The sequence below is a fragment of the Dipodomys merriami genome, unplaced genomic scaffold (assembly GCF_024711535.1).
Source record: "Dipodomys merriami isolate MVZ:Mamm:240054 unplaced genomic scaffold, mDipMer1.0.p SCAF_2286, whole genome shotgun sequence".
NCBI classification, from domain to species: Eukaryota; Metazoa; Chordata; class Mammalia; order Rodentia; family Heteromyidae; genus Dipodomys; species Dipodomys merriami.
Window position 1 is genome coordinate 9,655 of NW_027203700.1, and position 24,150 is coordinate 33,804.

Sequence of the window (24,150 nt, forward strand, 5' to 3'; positions counted from 1 at the left end):
AATTATTCAGAGATTTGAGTAAATTAATCCCATGTGACTATAGTCTGAATTGAGATACGCTGTCAATATTAAATACTGAATTTTGAAGAGATAATCATAAAATAAATGTGCTAGTAGTATTTTTCATATTGACTAAAATACTTTAGACATGTTGGGTTAAATAAATCATTAAAAATAAATTCACATAATTTTACTTTAAAAATTTTGGAAAATTAAAAATTTACACATATACCTTTTCTGCTGTTTCATTATAGAATTTACTGTAGAATGTGCAATTAAAATTGGTTACCTCTGGGGAGTAGACAGAGCCTGGGGGAGGCTGAGGTAGGGGACAGTTTTTTTTTTTGATCAAAAGCCCTTTGCTATTTGATTTTTTTAATTTTTTATTTAATTTTTTTGATGAAGTTTGATTTAAAAACTACCGCTAATAAAGGCAGTGTTTAAATTATATAGTAAATGCTAGCTAATTATAGGAAGCTTGTAATGAAAAGAAACACCTGTCGTTGTTTTACTCTATGGGAAGTAAAGTACTTGTTTTCCTGCTGTTTAGCTTGTTGCAGGAGAGGCCAGGACACTACTTGGAGAAGTAATGCCCACAGAAAGCGGAAGTTGTTCAACTGCTCGACAAGCAAAGCAGAAACGCAAATCTCACAGTCTTTCTATACGGAGAACCAACAGCTCAGAACAAGAAAGAACTGGACTCCCAAGAGACATGTTAGAAGGACAAGTGAGTTCATATTGATCAGCACCTCACATTCAGGATGGAGATTGTGTTTGTAATGTTATCAAAGTAGCCAAGCCAGGTGCTCACTCATGTGATCCCAGCAAATCAGGAGGCTGAGATCTGAAGATTACAGTTTGAAGTCAGCCTGGGCAGGAAAGTGTGGGAGACATTTGTCTTTAGTTAGTCAGCAAAAAGCTGAAAGTAGAGATGTGACTCAAGTGGTAAGTAAGAGCAGTAGGCCCTGAATTCAAACCCCAGTATTGACTCAAAAAAGAAAAAAGTAAAATAGCCAAATACTATTACATTTGCAAATAGGAGAAAATTTTGGGTTATCAACCTTTTATCTTTTTTTTTTAGTCTAACACCAGGACTTGAACTTGGTACCTGAACTAGTACTGTATACCAAGAGCTACACTTCCAGCCCCCAACCTTTTATCTTATTTTCTGGGTTTTTTTTTTGTGACTTTTTTTTTGTGTGTGTGTGTCGGTCGTGGGGCTTGAACTCTGGGCCTGGGCGCTGTCCCTCAGCTCTTCAGCTCAAGGCGAGCGCTCTACCACTTGAGCTACAGCGCCACTTCCGCAACCTTTTATCTTAATACATGCATTAAAATTATAATCAACTTGATAATATACATAGTCTTAATTAGATTTCTGGGTTAGCATTCATAATACTGAAAAAGATGTGTGTCAGTATGGATTTGTTGTTTGTACAAGTTAATTGGTAGCATGGTTTTTGTGTTTTCTACCTAATAGACTCAAGCAAACATTGTACAGTTTTAATTAATTTTTTTCTGTTCTCTGAGTTTCACAACCCAATGTTTTAGTAACTACTTAGCTTTTTGTTGCTGCTTTAGTAGGAATATTATCCTTTTTTTGTTAAAACTTTAAAGATGTTGAAATGTTAGAATTTTTGAAGAATATTAATGTGAAGCCTAAACAAAACTGTTATATTAAGATAGTCTATATATATGCTTACATAAGCATATGTATTATATACATATATTATGTATATAATATGCACACATTCCTTCTAGGCAATTCTTTTATCACATGAGCAGTGCTTCTATCCCCATTTTGCTCAGGTGCAGAATTTGGATATAAAGATACTCAACTGTGCCCCATTCTATTTTCTATTAAAAATGATTACATTTTCCTTTAACATTGGAAATAAAAGTGCTCTCTTAAAGTGCTCAGAACTATGAGAAAGGAAATCTCCATTGTTAAAGCCCACAGAAATTAAGGTATTCAAAGTGTTGGGTTTCTTCTGAGGCCTCCCCCTTGGCTTTTGTCCTTTGTCTTTCCTCTGTACGGTTAGTCTCTTCTTGTAAGGATACTAATCATAGTAGATTAGGGTGTCCCAATAGCACTGCCTTTTACTTTAATACCTCAGTAAAACTCTACCCAAAGTAACATTCTGAGGGGTTGGAGTTGCACGTATGGATTTTGGGAGACACAGATTTTAGTCTTTTGAGTAATGCAATGGAACTTTTCTGGTGTGCTGTGAGATACACGTCACCACAAGGTAACGTGACTGTTGAGCACTTGAGAGGTGGCCCTGTAGCTTAGAACCTGGATTTAAATTAAAAAAAAAAAGTATTATTTGGGTCTGGGAAGGTGGCTCAGTGGTAGAGTGCTTGTCTTGCATGCATGAGGCTCTGGGTTCGATTCCTCAGCACCACATAAGCAGCAAAAGCCGGAAGTGGTGCTGTGGATCAAGTGGTAGAGCACTTGCCTTGAGCTGAAGAGCTGAGGGACAGCGCCCAGGCCCAGAGTTCAGGTCCCACAACTGACCAAAAAAAAAAAAAAGAATTATTTTACATTGAAATTTAAAGTCCTATGTTACTGCCAGATATTGTATTGGACAATGCAGTGAACAGCCAGAGATGGTTTCTAGGTTTTTGATTTACTTACACTTGGCACCTCTTTTGCTGGGGTTGTCTTCCATATGAGGTTAGCTTGTTCTTCTCCTGGCCTGTGTGAACTGGTCCTGCATTGTGATGTCACACAGGATGACACACAGTCACCCCTAGAATGAAATTCAGAATCTTCTAGGCTGAACAGCCTAGCCTTGGGCATTACTGTAATGGTCCTTTGTGTCTCCTATATTTCTTTGATGGCACTTTTTCAGTGAGTATGGTTATTTGGAGTGGGACCAGCCAGCATGTTCTGTGAGCAGCCAGTGTGAGGTGCTTTGCCTTTCTCAGCAGCAGGAGGAAAGAGCAGTGAGTGTTCAGTGCACGTATTGGCATGGTAGGTATGAGTGGAATGATGTGAGAATGGAGGACTTGCTAGTAGATTTGAAATACAGGAATCACTTTCAGTTGCTGGAAAATCTACCAAAAAAGGTGAAGATTAGCTTGCGTGACATGATGTCAAGTTTAATATTTTCATGTTAGATTCATTAATATGATGTAGTTTAGAAAGTGGTGGTTGGTGCAGGGCAATGACCCATGATCACAGAAGACTGCTGAGTCTAACTATATACCAGAAAGGCATGGAAGAATGCAATTCTAGTGTGAAAGAGAACGATTGCTAGCCTAGACCAGTGTACTCAGTGAGGCTAATCCTTCATAATAGAGGGAGAAAATAAAAGCTAAAGAAATTGATGACTCCTACCTAGTCTACCACTACAACAGATGCTTCTTACACTTAAAAGTCTATCTTTTTTGTAGCTTTAGTCTGTATTCAGTGTTTCTACTATAAGATATCTAGGGGTGTTGCTTTTCTATTCTTGCCGAGTTGGTGTTCTGTAAGCCTTTCTTTCTTTCTTTCTTTCTTTACAAATTTTACTTATTTATTTTTTTATTGTGAAAATACTGTACAGAGGGGTTACAATTACATGGGCAAGATAATGAGTACACTTCTTATCAAGCATTGTAGCCTCCTCCTTTGTGTGAGCCTTCTTTATATGGAAGACTCTCTTCATGAAGTTGAGGAAATTTTCTACTATTATTTTATTGAGTAGATTCTCAGTACCTTTAGTTTGTATGTCTTTTTCTATACTCATGATTAGTTTTTTTTTTTTTTTTTTTTGGTGCTGATCTGGGGCTTGAACTCAGGGCCTGGGCCGTTCCCGAGTAGTTGGCTTTTCCTGCAGCTGTTGTTGGCAGGACCTCTGATTGGAGTTTATATAGTAGTCTTCCATTTCCTACTTCTGGGGCTGGGAAGGTGGTTCAGTGGTAGAGAGCTTGCCTTGCATGCCTGAGGCCCTGGGTTCGATTCCTCAGTACCACATAAGCAAAAAGAAAAAAGCCGGAAGTGGCGCTGTGACTCAAGTGGTAGAGTGCTAGCCTTGAGCTGAAGAGCTGAGGGACAGAGCCCAGGCCCAGAGTTCAGGCCCCACTACCGGACCCCCCCCCAAAAAAAAACACACAAAAAAACTAAAACCATTTCCTATTTCTGTCAGGAGAGCCCACGGCTGTTTCTTACTGCTTTTTTCCTGCTGGGATAATTTCTCTGTGGTTTTCTGCTTCCCATCATCTCCTATCAAGCTCTTTCATGGTTTCTAGCTCCCTTCCTCTCTTCCTTTCTTCTGAATCTAGTCTTTCCTGACACAAGATTGTTTTCATTCGTGGAGTAAAAATGGTGATGTTTCCTGTGTTGCTCCTCTTAAAAGCATTTTATATGTGGCAAATATAAATTAGGATGGTATGAGAGATTAAGGTAAAAGGTAATTCACTTTGAAAAAAGTTTATTGGTATCTGGTAATGAAATTTCTTACTCTTTTTTTTTTTTTTTTTTGTCGGTCGTGGGGCTTGAACTCTGGGCCTGGGCGTTGTCCCTCAGCTCTTCAGCTCAAGGCGAGCGCTCTACCACTTGAGCTACAGCGCCACTTCCGGTTTTCTGGTGGTTTATTGGAGATAGGAGTCTCACGGTCTTTCGTGCCTGGGCTGGCTTTGAGCCGCGATCCTCAGATCTCAGCCTCCTGAGTAGCTAGGATTACAGGCGTGAGCCACCAGCGCCCGGCTTCTTACTCATTTTAAACAAAATCTTACTCTTTTACAGGATTCTAAACTGCCCTCCTCAGTTCGCAGTACACTTCTGGAATTGTTTGGTCAAATAGAGAGAGAATTTGAAAATCTTTATATTGAAAATTTGGAATGTGAGTATCTACTCTTAAAATGATTTTTACCTCTCTATAGAAATCTTAGTAAAAACTACAGTTATGCATTTATGACTCTATTAAATTGCTACTCTCCTGTGACAAACTCAGTGGCTTAGAATAACCCAAATTCGAATCATATAGTTCTGTAGGCCTGGCATAATTCTCACTAGACGCAGTTGGGGTATTGACAGAGCTGTGGGGGTTATAGGGTCAGCATCTCCTGCTTGTTTATCCTTTGATGGCATCCAGTTGCTTGTGATGGTTTCTCTGGTTACCTCTTTACCAATCCTTCTGTTTTCTCCTCCACTTAAAAGAATACAGATTGACGGACACCCTCTCCTGCTCCCCCTCCCAAAGTTCAGGGCATGCTCTCCACTTAAGGAACTCCTAGTATATTGTGAGGTAATTCTGGGCCCAAGAATCTTTGAGAGGGCTATTCTGCCTATGGTACCTACATATCATGTTATGATTTAAAACCTGAACATATTTTATTTTTCCTTCACTAAGTATACTATAAACTGGGAAAACTTTGATTCTTGTTTTCCTTTATAATCTATCATCAAAGTTCCTAAGGGTAAGCATTGTCTGACTTATTGAAAACAAAAATTTTTGAGTTAGTTTGGCTGTAATTTTTTGTTTTGTATTTTGGAAGTCATGCCTGCATATGCTTAAAAAACTATTGAAACAGTATGAAAAGAAATGTACCTACCACCATCCTTTAATTCCCATTACGCTCTTCAAAGGAAGACATTTCTTGCATTTTTTGCTTTTGGCTCTTGTGATTATTTCTGTAGATAATTGGCGACCAGTTTTAGATTTGCCTACCTTTGGCTAAGTATGTATTAATGCTTTTCAGTAAGATGCTAGAAAACGATCATGTCTTTTATCCCCTCTACTGCTCCAATTCTTGTCTTTTTTTATTTTTATTTACTGCTTATAGAGTTTTTATCATGCTATTTTTTCCCCTTCACTTGCATTATCCTTCAGGGGATTCTAAATAGTACACTGGATTTGAGACTGTTTTTAAGTGTACAATATCAACACAGGGGAAACTTGCAGAACTATACTGAGGAGTTGTCCTCTCACTTTACATTGTCACAGGGTAGCCATTGCATGCGAGCTTTTGTTTTTGGAATGGGGTCTGGAATGATGGCTTGAGTTTTTGGAAACTATAAATTGTGGTCTTGCTTTTCAGAATATTTCTTTTTTTTTTTTTTTTGTCGGTTGTGGGGCTTGAACTCTGGGCCTGGGCGCTGTCCCTCAGCTCTTCAGCTCAAGGCGAGCGCTCTACCACTTGAGCTACAGCGCCACTTCCCGTTTTCTGGTGGTTTATTGGAGATAGGAGTCTCACGGTCTTTCCTGCCCGGGCTGGCTTTGAACCGCGATCCTCAGATCTCAGCCTCCTGAATTGCTAGGATTACAGGCGTGAGCCACCAGCGCCCGGCTTCAGAATATTTCTTATGTTTTCCTTTTGATGGTATTTTTATGTGTAAGTCTTTTGCAAGTGGTGAGAATGTCTAAATACAAAATCATTTTACATTTTTGAAAATTCTTTTTAAATTCTCAGTGCGTAGAGAAATTGATACTCTTAATGAACGCTTAGCTGCTGAAGGACAAGCAATTGATGGAGCAGAACTGAGTAAGGGCCAGCTCAAAACAAAAGGTATGTGAATACTTGTGAGGGTGCTTCCTGCAGGTTATTTATTTACTGAGGTATCGAGAATGCTGGTGAGGGTGCTTTCTGCAGATTATTTATTGAGGACGTTTGAAATTTAATGAGGGACATTAACTTCCTTGGCTTTTGGCAATCAGCAAAGCACATAATTCAGATGTGGGTCTAGTTGAAACGGGAGCCAGGGAGCTTGAGTCCTTGTCTTCATCTTAGGATGGCAAACAATCCCTTCTGGGTTTTGTTCTTGCTCTATGTAAGACAAAGGTGCACTTTGTGATGCTGTGGTTCTGTAGTTGGATGGTATTTGATTATTGATTCTTTGTCTTTACAGCCAGTCACAGCACCAGTCAGCTTTCTCAGAAACTAAAGACTACTTACAAGGCTTCTACTAGCAAGGTATGCAGGGCGCTGGCTCTGGAACCAGTCATGTGGTGTTTAACGTGTGCAGATGTATACTTTAAATTGCATGTTTTCCAATTAGATACATGCAGTAGAAAAAGAAAAAATGTCTGGTTTCTAGGGAAGTTTAACTTTTAAAAAAGAATATTTTATGTTAAGTAACTATAATATATGTATACTTAAGATTCTACCTTGACCTAATATCAACTATGATCAATAATATGTATTAGTATATTGTCTTTAGAGAAATAATATGTGAGAAAAAATATATTTGCCATTGCTAATCAGCTTTGATTATTTCTGAATTTGGAGAAGGCTAATAGATAAGAATAAGGAATGTAAATTATGTAGAAATTACACTTTAGTTGTCTTAACTGATTTTTCTATGGGTGAGGAATATATGTCTTTAAGGTGGGGAATTTTAATTTTGAAGTATCTTTTGTGGACCATCTTAAAGTAACAAGGATGTAATAATTTGAGAAAGCATTACATGATAAACAATATTTTGAGGTTATGTTGTATGCACCTGTACTTTAGAATATTTCAAGTAAGTAAAATATAAATTATAATCTTCAAAATTGTCCTTTGACTAAAACGATTGGAAAGTTAATATTTTCAGTTCTCTACTATGAGTGCATTAATAGTTTTCGTTAGCTTTTTCTCTTTCTGGTTTGTTCTCTTGAAGGTGCAGTTATTTAGCATGACAGTTATAGTTAATAGGGCAAATTGTCTTTCTGCCATTTCTCCTTATTTGAAGGTTATTGACCATTGTCATTTAGAAGAAAATATTGCCTTCATTTTGTTTGCTCTGATAACATGTGGAATGCAAGGTGATAATGTATTTTTTTATCCTGTAGTATCCAGTTCACATAGTTTTGAAAGTTTTAATAACAGCATTTTTTTCAAAGTGAGATGTGAAGTTACATGCTTCCTTATTTTCTTGCTATATTCAAATTATATTGCTTATTCTGGTGCATTGTACATGTACTATGTGTGGTCTTAGAATTTCAAAGCTTTCTTCTGACTTTTTCTGAAGTAGAGAAAGAAATAATTCTATAAAATGTCCTTTACAATAAGCAATAAAAAATAAGATTTGGACAAAGTTGAGGATATGTACATTAGTATTTTGACCTAAAGTTACATTAGAACTATTTAGGGTCCTAGCCAATTTAGGATTCAAAGTTTATTTATAAGAAACATGTATGCCACGTGGTGGTTGCTCATGCTTCTAATTCTAGCTTCTGAGATCTGAGGATTGCAGTTTGAAGCCAGCCCCAGCAGGAAAAGTCTGAGACTCTAACCTTACTAAACTACCCCAAAATGCCAGAAGCAGAACTGTGGCTCAAGTGGTAGGGCACTAGTCTTGAGCAAAAGGAAGCTCAGAGACAGCACCTAGGCCTTGAGTTCAACCTCCAAGACTAACACACAAAAAAAGAGACATATTACTAATCATCTTTGTATCATTTTGCACATCATGTTTAATCATCCTAAAAATAATAATGAAAACCAAGACATCTGAAAATTGAAGAAGTAACAATATATACAAGTATATAATAACAATATATACAAATTTATACTTAGCAGCATGGCTTCTGAGTATTAAGCTTAACTTGCATGTAATAGGCACAGTCTAGATTTATTAGTTCCTCTCTACAGTCTAGATTTATTAGTTCCTCTCCTGATTCAGCCATGAAAGGCACTGGCATGTTTGTTGAGAGTGTGGGAACACAAAAGGGTGTTCACTAACCCTTTCCATGTTCAGTGATGACACCATGTGAGGGAGCAAGACCATCTAACATGTAAACTGCCTTTAAGAAATGTGTGAAGAGGGGCTGGGAAGGTGGCTCAGTGGTAAAGTGCTTGCCTTGCATGCACGAGGCCCTGGGTTCAATTCTTCAGCACCACATAAGTAGAAAAAGCCAGAAGTGGCGCTGTGGCTCAAGTGGTGGGTGGAGTGCTAGTCTTGAGCTGAAGAGCTGAGGGACAGTGCCCAGGCCCAGAGTTCAGGCCCATGACTGACCAAAAAAAAAAAAAAATGTGTGAAGATGTTTGTATGTATTTTATTAAAATGTCTTTTATCATGGTAAAAGCCCTTCATGATTTTTTGGAAGTGCTATAGATCATATAGTGAGTTAGACACTTAGTTCTTCATTCTGCTGCTTTTTTTCCTGAACATTTCTTATAATTGTGACTAAGTCAATATGCATTAGGAACAAAAACCTAGTTACAGATACACATAAAGTATAGTGGGCATTTCTGAATTAGCACATTAGAGATAATGTATATCAGTATTCATAATTATAACTACGTACTAGTCCTGCCATTCTTACTTTATGAAAGGGGTAGGTGAGAAATGTGGTTTCTAGTAATAATGATATTTACTATTAGCAATGGAGAGAGACTTGGAAAATGAAACTATAGCTTACTATGGAAAGAGTTTTATCTGGTCTATAACTTCGTTCCCTACTACAGTGTAATACCATTTGTGATCTGAATGGCATTTTCTGTAAGCATGTTTGTCATATTGTGGAGGGACAATATTTCTGGGTCGAATAAGTTGGATAAATGAGAAAGTAAAGAAGATAGAAATGATGAGTTTGAAGTGGAAAAGTCCTTTTATGTTTTCTATTGAATTTAAACAAGGCATATGGAACATAGTACTGTAAAAATGTTCTCTTCGTCAAGCTTTTGTACTCATCTTTCACTGTATTGGGAGATAATTTGAATGCACGATTTAATTTGTGTAACTGTGAATTGTGCATGTTTATGTTTATGTAATTCACCTACATTTTTTTAGGGCTTTGCTGAATCAGTGTTTCAGACATGTTGTATTATACCACCAATGTTTGTTTTCACTTGAATTTTATGGTTTCATTATTCCTAATTATCTATTTTGTGTTTATAGTTTTTTCCTCACTCACTTTATATATATATATTTTCTTATAAGAAAATGAGTATTGTTTACTGTATATGTCATTCTATGAGACAGTACCTCACTATGTATCTTGCTGTCTGTATTGTTCTCATGTCTGTTTCCCATTAGACTGTGAGCTTCCAAAGGCAAGGAGCCTGTGTGTCGCTCAGCTCTTCTCCACCGTCTCCTCCATCTAGCACAGTGCGTGACTCTGAGCAAGTGCTCAATAAACAATCTTGAACAAACCCTCTTATCTGTTACAAGTGTGTTCTTTTGAATCTTCTCCCAGCACGAGCTGTTTTCTTCCAGATGATACGTATTTGGTGTAAACATGAAAATGAGAAGAAAAGGAAAGGAAAGTTTCTCAGCACACACAGTAGTTAGAGTTAATGCTTTTAAGTATTACTTCCTTCTTTATCTCTGACGACTAGCTACGTTTTTTTTTTTGAAAGGAATTGAACATTTTGATAAGTTGGATTTGGGGAAGAATGACCTGAAATGCCTGCCTACATCCTCCTTTGTAGTAAAGACATTTCCTTGGCTCTTGTCAAACCGAACTGGGGACATCCTTCTGAAGCCCCTGGAAAGACTTTCTTTTCCAGTACTGAGCTAAAAGAACTTAGCAATGTTGTGCCAAGTGTTTCCATCCTGTTCATGCTCGTGTTATATTCTTTTAGTGTTTTCAGTGATTATGTATTTAAATGATAGGCATTTTTCAAGACAGTCTTTTGCTGTTTTACCCTTCTTAGAAAAATTCACTTAGGTAAATACTTGAAAAGGTATATCTTTCTTTGATTTTAGATTGTGTCCAGCTTTAAGACCACCACATCCAGGGCCGTCTGCCAGCTTGTGAAGGAATACATTGGCCACAGGGATGGCATCTGGGATGTCAGTGTTGCCAGGACACAGCCAGTGGTGCTGGGGACTGCATCAGCCGGTGAGTCAGGCTGGATCCAGCTGGCTATTGAGACAGGGAGTTGCTGGGATGACAGCTGATTGAAGTGATTGGAGTGGACAGTAGCAGCGTGGTTCCTGTAGCATGTGTGACATGGAGTCATTAGAACTAACATATTTGCCTTGGTGTGGGAGTACCTGCCTGTCCCCAGGCCCATGGTCCTGCTATATGAAATTCAGTATCAGAAGGTGTTCTGGAAAGCTTCGAAACTTCAATGGAATGATGGAGCTGTGATAAAATGACCTCTGAATGAAGTTTTTTTTTTTTTGGGTCCGGTCGTGGGGCCTGAACTCTGGGCCTGGGTGCTGTCCCTCAGCTCTTCAGCTCAAGGCTAGCGCTCTACCACTTGAACCACAGCGCCACTTCCAGCTTTTTTTTTTCCTTTTTGCTTATGTGGTGCTGAGGAATCCAACCCAGGGCCTCAGGCATGCAAGGCAAGTACTCTACCACTGAGCCACCTTCCCAGCCCCCCTCTGAATGAAGTTTTAAGCATGATCATCATGTCAGCATAAGAGTAAACTCTTAAGACATTGAACCCCTTTTGTTACAACATTGCTATTCTTGGAAACATTTCTTAGATCAGTTGAATTTTATAGACTAGTAAAATCAAAGTTGCAAGGAATAATGGTAGTATCGCTTCTTATTTTTGGAGTATCTTTTTTTGAAGAGACTCAGATCAGTGATGGCTAAGTTATGACTTCTTTGGTCTTACAGATCACACGGCTTTGCTGTGGAGCATAGAGACTGGGAAATCCCTTGTTAAATATACAGGCCACGTTGGTTCAGGTGAGAATTTATCTAAATGAACACTAGTCATAGTTGTTTATTTTGATTTTTTTTATGATAAAGTCAACTAAATTGATAGAAAGTTTTATACTTGATAAAAGATTTTACCATTTTGGTTATCTGGGAACAGAGAGAGATATATTCAAGACCAGGATAAATGATGTTCCTTTAGCTTAACCAAACATTATATAAATTATTTGTCTACATCTTATTGGATATTGTGTAGGAAGCTTCATAACTGCGGTATGCCCATTATTCATACAAAATATATAGAGGATTCACTTGTAATGATAACTTGGATAACTTTATTCAAGCCAATAAAGGATACTCAATCTGATTTTGCTTTTGTATCTGTAGTCAATAATATTTATGGGAGCCTTTCTCTACTTTTTCAACCAAACCCATGCTTTTCACTTTCCTCCCAAACATCCTGTGAGCCTCGTTCTCTCTAGAATGTCTTCCTTTTCAGTCTCTGTCAAAGGCTGCCTACCACTTGATCAGCCTTCTCTGCCAGCCACCATTGTCCCTTTAGCTTTGCTGGACTCTTAGTCATGATCACCTTTGGTTTCTACAGTTACATACTTGGGTGAATCTTTGTTCTTGTTGCACCTTCCTGCTCCATCTCAGTAGTCTTGTCCAAGACCAGAGGTCTGAGTGAGCTACAGACCAGACTTCCACCTTAGGCTTTCTTGGCACCCTCTTTCCTCAGCTATTCTATCGGACGTGGTGTCTTCTGTGTCTGTCTTGCCATTAGCTCTTCCTTGTTGGTATATAAACAAGCTTGTACTTTCTCATATTAAACATCCTCTCTCTCTCTCCATATTGCTTCCTCGTCTGTCTTAATTCTCATAGACTGCCTGTGGTGCTGTTACATTGCTTGCAATTCTAACAGTGCTTGGAATATAAATAAATAAATAAAATAGTTGCTCAAAAATAAAACAAGGTTTGATATTTTTTGTTTTCATTTGTTTACCTTTTTGATCTAACTTTTCCTCATGAGGAAAAAATTAAAATTGTTTTAAAATTTATGTTTGGCAATATATATATATCACTTGCATTCCCTACTTTAAGGTTTGAATAGTTTTTATCAGCTTTTCAAATAGTTACCTGTATTTTAATGTTACTAGTAAAAGAGCCTCATCCAGGCTTTTTCATTTAGCTACTTAAAGAAATTAATTATAATGATATACCTAATAAAATCTCATTAAAAGAGACAAGTTATTGAAGTTCAGTAGAATTTCTACTGTGTATTCTTTATGAGGTTTGGAAGTGAGAATTGGGCTTCCCCAGAGTCATTTGAATTAGGCTCTACATGGGTAAGTGGGCTCGGGAGCTACTTTAGGATGTGACAGCCCCCTTGACTTGCCATCTAGCCTCAGTATGCTTGTTTTTAGAATCATGCTGTTACTTTTGATCTCCCACTGAGATGGGTCATCAGCATTCATAGGAGGCTGATAGGGAGGAGGAAGGGAAGGAAGGACAGAAGGAAGGAAAAGGAGTACTGGACTCTCCTTTGGCTTCTCTAGTAAGAAAATGAGAGCTTCCTCAGCAGACCACCAAGCATCCCATTTTGTTTCCTGGATCTGGATAAGGAAAATGATGGGGAGAGAGGAGATACCACAACTGGTTCCAGCCAATTTGATTCATTTTCTGAGGTTGAGGAATTCATTCTTAAGGATCTTTATTTGTCCCCCAGTAAAGTAAACTGGGGTTGTATGAGCTGGGAAGGAGAGCAGGATGGGGCTTACAGCTAGTTGGATAGGCAGTAGGTTGTCTGTATACAGCAGTTTGCTTTTATTCATCATTATGATACTGTTCTTTTTCCTCTTGTTAAATTTAAGCTCTAAATGATTGTTCTATCTGTAAGTAGGGTAGATTATTAATACTCCTTTTTTTCTCTGTGTCTTTTAATTTAGCAGTTTGGACTTATACTTTTTGTTGTACCTTGATTCTAGCTTACATAGTTATTCACAGTTCAAAGGAATGGGAGGATTTAGTATTGACCTATCATAGGTTCTTTAATTTTTAACTTATAGTGCATGCGGTAGCTAAATAAGTATTGATAACATGCCCATGTTATTTTTAAAACCTATTTTTTGTGATATTTTTGTTTTGCAGTAAATTCTATAAAATTTCATCCCTCAGAGCAGTTGGCTCTCACTGGTATGTTGATTCCTTTTCTTTACTGAACAAAATTGTTGGTTAATATTAAACTTAAAAAAAATCACAACATTAGAGTTATCCATAGCTATTTTGAAATTCAGATATTTGTTTTATAATTTGAGTTAAATGAGAAATGAATAAACAAGTATATTGAGTTGCAGTTTATTGTGAGGTTAAAATCAATTCATATTCTTTATGAAGTCTTTATAAAACATTTTGCTATTGCTATGATTCACAGTACATTGTACCACTGTAGTTCGTGGAAGTCCTATGGTTATTGCTGTTTCCTAATCTTGTCTGCATCTGAAATAAATGAGAAAAACACTAATACAGAAATAGTCTCATTTTTATGTGAGAGCTAGGGTTTGTCATATTTATAGCATGGTTTAAAAAACATTCCTGTGTTTTTGGAGCATAGTCTTTTATTGTACTGATGATTTGTCCCATAAAATAGCCAGAGCACCTTTGAGCCATGTGGTATTTTGGGGACAGTGGTGATAATCTTGAAGGGTACATGTTGGATTTTGGTAAACCAGAGGCCAGCAGAATTTTTGTAGAGGATCAGCTAGTAAGCATATGGTCTTTGTCTCACAGTGACTCAATCCCCTTGTAGCATGAAAGTAGCAGAGACAAAGCACAGATAAAGGGACATGGCTGTTTATTTGCAGAAGTGGGACATGACCTGGATTTGACTTATAAAAAGTTTTGATAGTCAGGTACTTCCTACAGTTAAAGTTGAACTGAAGCACAAGTAATTTGAATGTGTGAGATGTAGTAGTCACTCAGTCTGGTCAGAGAATTTTTATGTGCGAGAGGAATATGGAGGGAAGGTTAGTCTGACAACTATTTGATAATAGGCCTAGACTAAGATAAAGAATTTATATATTAATACATGTTTGAGGAGGAAAATAAGCCAGGAATTTAAATCTTACTACACTGGTAGTTTGTTGTATGATTGGGTAAAAAGAAGGAGGCAAGGAGACCACTGGCAGATATGTCTAGAGGCAAACAGAAAGAAGTATGGGTGAAACTAAGAAACATTTAAAAATGGAACGAAGGGAGGGTCTGGGAAGGTGGCTCAGTGGTAGAGCGCTTGTCTTGCATGCCTGAGGCCCTGGGTTCGATTCCTCAGCACCACATAAGCAAACAGAGAAAAGCCAGAAGTGGCGCTGTGGCTCAAGTGGTAAAGCGCTAGCCTTGAGCTGAAGAGCTGAGGGACAGCGCCCAGGCCTAGAGTTCAGGCTCCACAACCAGATTCCCTACCCCACCCCCCAAAAAGCTCAGCAAAATGAATTACAGGGAAAAATGGAACTAAGGGAATGGGAATGTCGCTTAGTGGTAGAGTGCTTGCCTAGCATGCATGAAGGCCTGGTGGGTTCGATTCCTCAGTACCACATAAACAGAAAAAGCTAGGAGTAGTGCTAGCTACTCAGTGCTAGCCTGAGCAAAAGAAGCTCAGTGCCCAGGCCCTGAGTTCAAGCCCCAGGACAGGCAAAAAAAAAAAAAAAGAAGGACTTATGGGAACTTTGAACTAAAGTAATGGAGATAGTAAGGCGTTAGAATGAAATTGTTGATTGAAAAGAAATCTTGACTTGTAAAGAAATTGGCAAGTCAGGATAATAAATTTTTTTTTTTTTTACTATAAGAAATAATACTGTTATCAGCACATAGTAACTTCTTTGCAGCACTGGGGAGGAAATGGAAGCCAGACTGCTTGGTGAGGGTTGAGACATTACCAGCCTGATGTTTCTGAGGACCTCATCTGTGCTCTGTAGTGCTGTACTTTTTAACTTCTTGAATTTTAGAGCATTTCCTTATAATCTCTGGGTCATAAAAACAAAGCAATAGGGAAGTGGCATAAGTAAGTGCTACTAAGAGGAGCCTGGTAATTAAGTCCTGTCAATGTTGAGTGGATGAAAATGATGATTACTTGCTTTTTTAAAACATCTCAACTGTATCTGTTATAATCATGAGTTAAGAGTATAATAGAATTTTCATTTGGTAGATGTAAAACAAAATCTACTGTTTTAGATCTTAAAACTCCACAACTTTTCTATCCTAAAATGGAAAGGAGAAATACTTTGTCTTTTTTTTTTTTTTTTTTGGTCCGGTCGAGGGGCCTGCACTCTGGGCGCTGTCCCTCAGCTCTTCAGCTCAAGGCTAGCGCTCTACCACTTGAGCCACAGCACCACTTGCGGCTTTTTTCTTTTTGCTTATGTGGTGCTGAGGAATTGAACCCAGGGCCTCATGCATGCAAGGCAAGCGCTCTACCACTGAGCCACCTTCCCAGCCCCATTAATAGCCGTTTGTAGCCCAGGAATAGCTAGTTTAATAAAGAACATTCATTTTATGAACTGATCACTAAATTACAAAGATTTGACTAGTATTTCTTATCAGAGCAAAGAACAGATTTTGTGTGGTGTGTATACTAGGTAATTTTCCCTCAATTTCTCTCTTCAGCCTCTGGAGATCAGACTGCTCATATTTGGAGATACGTGGTACAGCTGCCGACACCTCAGCCTGTTACGGACACTAGTGTAAGCTTGTTTACTTACCCTGAAAGCTCAGCATGAACCTGCCAGTGTAGGACTCTGGGTGTTTGAGAGTTTTAGAACACGTTTATAGCGTCTCTGGTGGTCCGAATGTTTGTATTCTCCATTCATATGTTGCAGCCCCAGGTCCTAATATGACTGTGTTTAGAGATGAAATGTCCAAAAGAAGAGTTGAGATTAAATGAGATCATAAACAAGGAGCTCTGGTCTAAGGGGGAGGGAGGAATTGCCCTTGCTCTGTTATGGTATGTCCTTCCACCCTGTGGCAGACAGGGACAAGCCATGTGCAAAACAGGAAGAGGGCCTTCGGCCAGGTATCAGGATGGCAGGAGCTTCCAGAATTATGAGAAAATTAATTTCTTTATGAGAAAATTAATTTCTTTATTTAAGTCCCAGTCTCTAGTAAGTGGTCCTGACTGATAAGATTCAATACCAGAAGTAGGATGCAGACATCATAAATACCTAGAAAATGTATAAGTGGCTCTGGACCTAGTTAATGGGTGAAGGCTTAGAGGCATATTCAGAAACATGCTAGAAAAATTCTGGATTGTCATGCAGGGATTGTTGTCACAAATGAAGCTTGTTAAAAGTGATTCTGTTGAGGACTAAGGAGAAAAGAGCTAGAGAGAAGCTTTTCTTTCCTTAGTCTTTATGGCCATGAGGAAGATGTTGGCCAATCTGGTTAGGTCTTGGAAGGAAATGAGGAACAGGCTGCTGTTAGAAACTGGGAAAGCTAATTCTTGTTACTAAGTGCCAAAGAACATGACTCAGCTGTGTTCTAGTGTTTCGTGAAAGGTAGAATTCCAATTTCTGAATGAAGTAAAGTTTCTAAGGGAAGTGTTAAAAGGTATGGCTTGGGTTCTTCTGACACTTAAACTGTGAAAGGGAGAGAGAGAAATTGAAGGACTATTAAGTAAGAAAAGAGCTAAGAATTTGATTGGGAACATTTTCAAGCCTGTTCATGGTGTAAGAAGTGAGAAAGTGTGTTCTGAAAGGGAGCAGTTAGGGTGTGGCTAAGGATCCATTTTCAAGGGGGATTAGTGTAGGTGTCAGATGTAACCTTCAGAAGGTATCAATGAGGATGAGATTACACTAGCAGAGAAGCTGCCAGCAGGGAGGAAGGAGACAAAAGGAGATGAAATGAAGGAAGGTCATCAGTACTGGCCTTTTAAGAAAGGACTGTCTGGTTGTGAACATGTATTATCCTTTTAGATAGTGATTTTCTAGGGGTAAATCTGTCTGTCTGTGTCTGCCTATCTTATCTATCTATCCATCTATCTGTCTGTATCTGTCAATTGTCTATCATATCTATTGTATTCTGTCTATATTATTTTGTGCCTATTACTGGGGTTTGAAGTTCGGTGGGCCCTGAGCTCTGTCCCTGCTTGAGGCTAGTTCTCTGCCACTTTGAGCCACAGTTTCACTTCTGGCTTCTTTTTGTTTGCTTTTTTTTTTTGTCTTTTTCCTTTTTGTACTGGGGATCAAACCCAGGATGTTGCATTTGCTAGGCAAGCACTTCCACTGAGCTACATCCCAGCCCTACTTCTGATTTCATTTGTGTTAAATAGAGATAAAGAATTTCATAGACTTTTCCTACCTGGGCTGGCTTTGAACTGTGATCCTCAGATCTCAGCCTCCTGAGTAGCTAGGATTACAGGCATGAGCTTTGGCACTTGGCTTAATTTCCATATTTTCTCCTTTGTAAACATTTGAAACACTGTTCTATTTAGAGATAGGCTAAACAATTTCAGCAACAAATGGAACTTTCTATAGCTGAGAGGTCACAATGGTTCATTTTTAATTGAGTATATAATGTTTAGTGTGTATGGGGTGTATTGTGGTTTCTTTATAGCTTCATGAAAATATTAAGTAGAAAATTCTATAAACAACTCATACTATTTGATATAGTATAGACAAATTTAGATTGTTATCTAGGTCATTTTGTCACAGTAGTTATGTGATGTTGAGACGTTATTAATTTAACCATTAGGTTTAAATTTTCCCATTTGAAAGTAAAATGAAGAGAATTAACTGAGAAGCTTCTCTTGGCCATTGCTGCCTTAGGACACTGGGTGGTTCCTGGACTCACTGCTCAGTCAGTGTTTCATCAGTAATAAACTGGTCATTCTTGTATGCACAATTAAAGTTAGAAAATTAATCTATCTTTAGTATTCCTTACTAACATGATAAAAATATGTATAAACAATCCTTTCCTTTTCTGTCTCCTACCCATTGCCAAAGGAAGGTTATAAAGAGCTGATACTTTAGTGCCAGTCCTGAGGCTTGATCTCAGAGTTTACGTGCTTTATCTAAGCTAAGCTTTCTGCCACTTGAGCCACAGCTCCACTTTTGGCTTTTCTGGAGTTAGTTAATTGGTGAGAAGGATCTCACTCACAGACTTTACTGCCAGGTCTACTTCAAACCTTGATCCTCAGATCTCAGCCTCCTGAATAGCTGAGATTACAAGGCATGAGCACCAGCTCAGGCCCACTTCAAACCTCGATCCTCAGATCTCAGCCTTCTGAGTAGCTGGGATCACAAGCATGAGCCACCAGCACCCAGCTTAATTTTTAATATGGGACTTTCTAAATTCATACTGTAAAACATCTTTCAGCATATTGTGTCATAGTGTAGTTCTTATTGAAGACAGGTTAAGCGTTTTCCACTCTTTAAAACAATTCTGCTATTAATTCTGTTTTTGGTATTACTTAGGTTTGATCTCAGGGCCTTGAGCTTACCGGGCAGGTAGTCACCACAGAGCAACCTAACATTGTGTCACCTGGGTGCTGACCACCAGGAGCTCCAGAGTTCCCTTTTGAGCCCATGGTCTACCTATCCTATAATACATGGTTCCTCCACAGTGGACGAGGTGGCCAATACTAAACTGTGGCCCAAACTCATAGGAGCTTATTACCAACACCTGCAGATGTATCTTGTTTGAGAAAGTTGCTCCATTATACACTTGTTTCTTTAAAACAGGCAGTGGCGGGCTGGGAAGGTGGTTCAGTGGTAGAGAGCTTGCCTTGCATGCATGAGGCCCTGGGTTCGATTCCTCAGCACCACATAAGCAAAAAGAAAAAAAAGCCAGAAGTGAAGCTGTGGCTCAAGTAGTAGAGCGCTAGCCTTGAGCTGAAGAGCTGAGGGACAGTGCCCAGGCCCAGAGTTCAGGCCCACGACCGGACCAAAAATAAAAAAAAAAAAAAAAAAATAAAACAGCCAGTGGGTTCCCTGTTCTAGGTCAAGTGTCTAGCAGGTAACAGAGCTGTTAGAAAGTTTAGCATTCTCTTAGATGCACTTCTCTTTGATCTCTCTACTGATTCCTTTCCCATGATATCTTAGTGGTTATTATTTTTAAGAAATTTCTTTTTTGCATCTATTTAAATAATCATCTATTTTTTTTTTCTTTTGATGGGTTTCTATCATCAAAGTTCTCTTCACATTGTTCATTCAGAGATACTTGGAAACTACCATTTGGGCTTTGTAAGTGCAGTTACTAACTACATACAACTTTCTCCTTGTTCCTCTCTCTCTTTCTTCCCTCTTCTTGAGCCCTGATGGCTTGCTTTTGTCTGATATTCCACCTACTCTTGTGTGTGGCTCTCCTAACTTTGATGCTCACCTGTTCTTTCACACTGGGACCAAGTGGTTTCCATTCAGCACCTATGACTATGTGTCCCTAAATTTTCTGACTTTCCCTTTTACTCCAGACTTTCATAGTCATCTGTGTTTCTATTTGGATGTGTCATAGGCCTCTACTGAATCTGAAAATTAGTTTCCAAACTCAGTTCCTTTCATTGTGTTACCCTTTTCAGGAAATGTCACTGTTACTCACCTAGGGGTTTGGATTGTGTACCTTTAAGATGTTTGTGAACTCTTGCATTTTTCTCATACTATATATGTGTAGCCCTCCTGTCAGCAAACTCTGAATCTTTACTTGGAGGATATTTTAATCAGCCTTCTCAATTTTCTTATTACCAATCTAGTCCAGGCTGCCATCTCTTACCTGCACTTCTATAATCTGTCAGGCTCTCTCCGGTGTTTCCTGGCGCTACCATGACTAAATACCACTGGTTAGATGGCTTCAACATTTCATAAGTGTTGTCACACTCTGGAGGCTAGCAGTGAGCTGTCGTAATGGTTGTTTATAGTCTCTCCTTATCGTGAAGATAGTTATCTGAGAAGATAACTCTTGGTCTTTTGTGTGTCTCTCTTGTAATCTCATAATACACCAGGCATTTTGGATTAGGGCCCAGTCTAATGGCCTGAATTTCACTTAATTACCTCCTTAAAGGTTCTTTTTCCAAATACAGAAGCATTCTGAGGTCCTATGAGTTCAAGCTTCAGCATAAGAATTCAGCCATGACATTTCTATATGCCAACAATGAGAAAAGTGTGGCTGAAATTAGGAAAGCAACTCCATTTGTAATAGCCCCACAAAAAATAAAATACCTAGGAATTAACTTAACCAAAGAAGTGAAGGACCTCTATGATGAAAACTTTAAAATCTTGAAAAAGGAAATCAACACAGAACTTAAAAAATGGCAAAACCTCCCATGCTCCTGGATTGGCAAGATTAACATCGTGAAAATGGCAATACTTCCCAAGGCTATCTACAAATTCAACGCGATACCTATCAAAATTCCACCCTCATTCTTCAAGGAAATAGAGGAGGCAATCCAAAAATTCATATGGAACAATAAAAGACCCCGAATAGCAAAAACGCTCCTCAACGGAAAGAACACTGCTGGAGGAATATCAATACCAAATTTCAAACTCTACTATAAAGCCATAGTAATCAAAACAGCTTGGTATTGGCATAAGAACAGACCTCAGGACCAATGGAATAGAATTGAAAACCCAGAAATGAACCTACAGACCTATAGCCATCTAATCTTCGATAAGGAAGCTAAAACAATAGAATGGAAGAAAGACAGCCTCTTCAGTAAATGGTGCTGGCAAAATTGGTTAACTACATGTAGAAAACTAAAGCTAGATCCTTATATATCACCCTGTACCAGAATCAACTCCAAATGGATCAAAGACCTTGAACTCAAAGCAGACACTCTGAAAACATTACAGGATGGAATAGGAGAAACCCTAGGTCTCCTTGGCTCAGGTCGAAATTTTCTGAATAGAGACCCGGAAGCACAACAAATCAAAGAAAGGTTGGACAAATGGGATTGCATAAGATTGCAGAGTTTCTGCAGGGCAAATGACATAGCTGGCAAGATCAATAGAAAGCCCACCGATTGGGAGAAGATCTTTACTAGCCATACAACGGACAAGGGTCTCATATCTAAAATATACTTGGAACTCAAAAAATTAAACCACCCAACAACAAATCCTCAAAGAAACAACTGCCCAATAAATAAGTGGGCGAAAGACTTAAAGAGAAGCTTCTCTGAAGAAGAAAGAAGGATGGCCAATAGACACATGAAGAAATGTTCAACATCCCTAGCCATAAAAGAAATGCAAATCAAAACAACATTGAGATATCACCTCACTCCAGTTAGAACAGCAAAAATCAAGAACTCTAACAACAACAGATGCTGGAGGGGATGTGGACAGAAAGGAACCTTACTTCATTGTTGGTGGGAATGTAAACTTGTTCAACCACTTTGGAAAGCAGTATGGAGGTTCCTCAAAAGACTTCACATAGATCTCCCCTATGATCCAGCAATCCCACTTTTGGGCATTTACCCAAATGTTTACAAACAAGACCACACTAAAGCTACCAGCACAACTATGTTTATTGCAGCATTATTTACCATAGCTAAGATATGGAACCAACCCAGATGCCCCTCAGTAGATGAATGGATCAAGAAAATGTGGTATATATACACAATGGAATTCTATGCCTCCATCAGAAAGAATGACATTTCCCCATTTGTTAGGAAATGGAAAGGTTTGGAAAAAATTATATTAAGTGAAGTAAGCCAGGCCCAAAGAAGCATAGGTCCCATGGTTTCCCTTATTTGCAATATCTAGTATAGGTATGAGTCAAGCGGAAAAGGTCAGATAATGTGATGTTAGGAAAATGAACCCTTAAATATGTATTTTAATGTTTTCGTTTCTTTCACGCATGTGTTTCTAACGCATTTATAAGATTATTTCTTTGTTGCTTTGTATGTCCCTCCCCCACAGTGTAACCCCCGCTTTCACTATATTTGATGTCAGTATAACATGTGGAGGAGATGGGGACAAACAAGTAGTTTAAGGATTCAGGTGGACCTGTTGCAACAATGAGAAGTACAAAATGTCATGTCAAAACCAGCTTTACAATGTCGGTGTGTGGGGGGGAGGGGGGTATAATTGGGTGGGGGGAGGGGGGTAAAATTGGGTGGGGGGAGGGGGGAGGCGGGGAAGGGAAGTGAAGGGTAAACAAAGGAGGAGGCTGCAATGCTTGGTAAGAAATGTATGTATTATCCTGCCCATGTAATTGTAGCCCCCCTGTACAGTATGTTCTCAAATAAAATAAAATAAAATAAAAAAAAAAAAAAAAAAAAGAATTCAGCCATGACAGTCTCCTGATTTTTCTCTATATTCTATTACATAGGAAATAAAATTGAGAATCCTTCCCGTGATCTACCAGGCTTTACATGATTCTACCTGAGCCTGCCCGGAACTTCACCCTTCTTTCCTCTGCCTGCAGTGAATGTTCCTTTCAATATTTGAATGTCTTTTTCCCTTGCTTTTTTAATGATCTGACCCAAAGTTACCTTGTTAGAGCCATTTTTTACTAAGATTTTTGTTAAACAGAAGCCCTCAACTGTCTCCTCCTTGCCTTGATTTTTTCCATAGTGCGCTCTCTCTCTCTCTCTCTCTCTCTCTCTCTCTCTCTCTCTCTGCTTTTATTAGTGCATGTGCAGCACATACCTTTTCTGATGCACATTGTGTTTACGTGTCACAGTAGTGTATTCATGTCTGTGCCATACATTCTTATACTCTTGTGATGTGTGTGTAGTATGTCATCTTTGCTAGGATAGTTATTCTGGGAGGGCAGGGACTTTCCAGGCTTGTGTACAACCGGTAATAAGCACAGTCTTCTTATGACCCATGTTCCTTTCTCCTGTGTAACCACAAGTCTGTCTTTAAGCAACTTACCAGTATCTGCTGAATGAATACATACTGCCTGTTACATTTTTATTTTATCTTTTGGATTTGACAGTAAACTTCATTGATATCATAGGAAAATAAATTGAACTTTCATTATTACAGAATTTGGTTATTTTAACATAATTATTTTATAATTCTTGATCTATATTCTAAACAGGCTCTTGAGAATTGAAATGCCATTTTTATTGTAATGTTGTTTTTAGTTGTATTTGTTTATTGTTATATTTCTACTGACAAATGGTAGAAACTTAAAATACTGAAAATCATTGTATTTGCCATGATTTATAGTAAATTGGGTGTCATAATTGCTTTTTTTGGCCTTTGGTTATAGCTAAGTCATATATATAGGTAACAAATTTATTAAGCACTTGTTATTTGCTAGATACTATGCTTACATTTAATGATGACCAAATCCTAGAATAATAAGAATGTTCTCATGGTGTAACCTATCAGTAAAACCCCTAGGAATTCCAAGAAGTCTTTCTTTTCTGATTTTACTCTTAGCAACAAATATCTGGCGAAGATGAAGTAGAGTGTTCTGATAAAGATGAGGCTGATATTGACGGAGACGTGTCCAGTGACTGCCCAACTATCCGGGTTCCGCTGACATCTCTCAAAAGCCACCAAGGTGTGGTCATTGCTGCAGATTGGCTGGTTGGAGGGAAGCAGACAGTAACAGCTTCATGGGACAGAACAGCGAACCTGTATGATGTTGAGACATCTGAACTTGTTCATTCTCTGACAGGTACCTTGCCATAATTGAA

At 38.5% G+C, this 24,150-nt stretch overlaps 1 protein-coding gene across 2 annotated transcripts in view; it reads left to right on the top strand.

Annotated features, from left to right (window-relative positions):
* Positions 1-556: 556 nt before the first annotated feature.
* The window catches only part of LOC138835111 (WD repeat-containing protein 37), a 49,756-nt gene continuing 26,162 nt past the window's right edge, over positions 557-24,150 (top strand). Inside the window, exons 1-9 of one of the 2 annotated variants that reach the window (XM_070033775.1) lie at positions 557-727; positions 4,730-4,826; positions 6,397-6,492; positions 6,833-6,897; positions 10,616-10,751; positions 11,484-11,555; positions 13,674-13,718; positions 16,179-16,255; positions 23,891-24,131. In XM_070033775.1, coding sequence (XP_069889876.1) covers positions 590-727; positions 4,730-4,826; positions 6,397-6,492; positions 6,833-6,897; positions 10,616-10,751; positions 11,484-11,555; positions 13,674-13,718; positions 16,179-16,255; positions 23,891-24,131 — 967 coding nt within the window. In that variant the 5' untranslated portion in view covers positions 557-589. Of the gene's footprint in view, positions 728-2,857; positions 2,975-4,729; positions 4,827-6,396; positions 6,493-6,832; positions 6,898-10,615; positions 10,752-11,483; positions 11,556-13,673; positions 13,719-16,178; positions 16,256-23,890; positions 24,132-24,150 lie in introns of those variants that run through there. The other variant, XM_070033776.1, reaches the window with a different exon arrangement.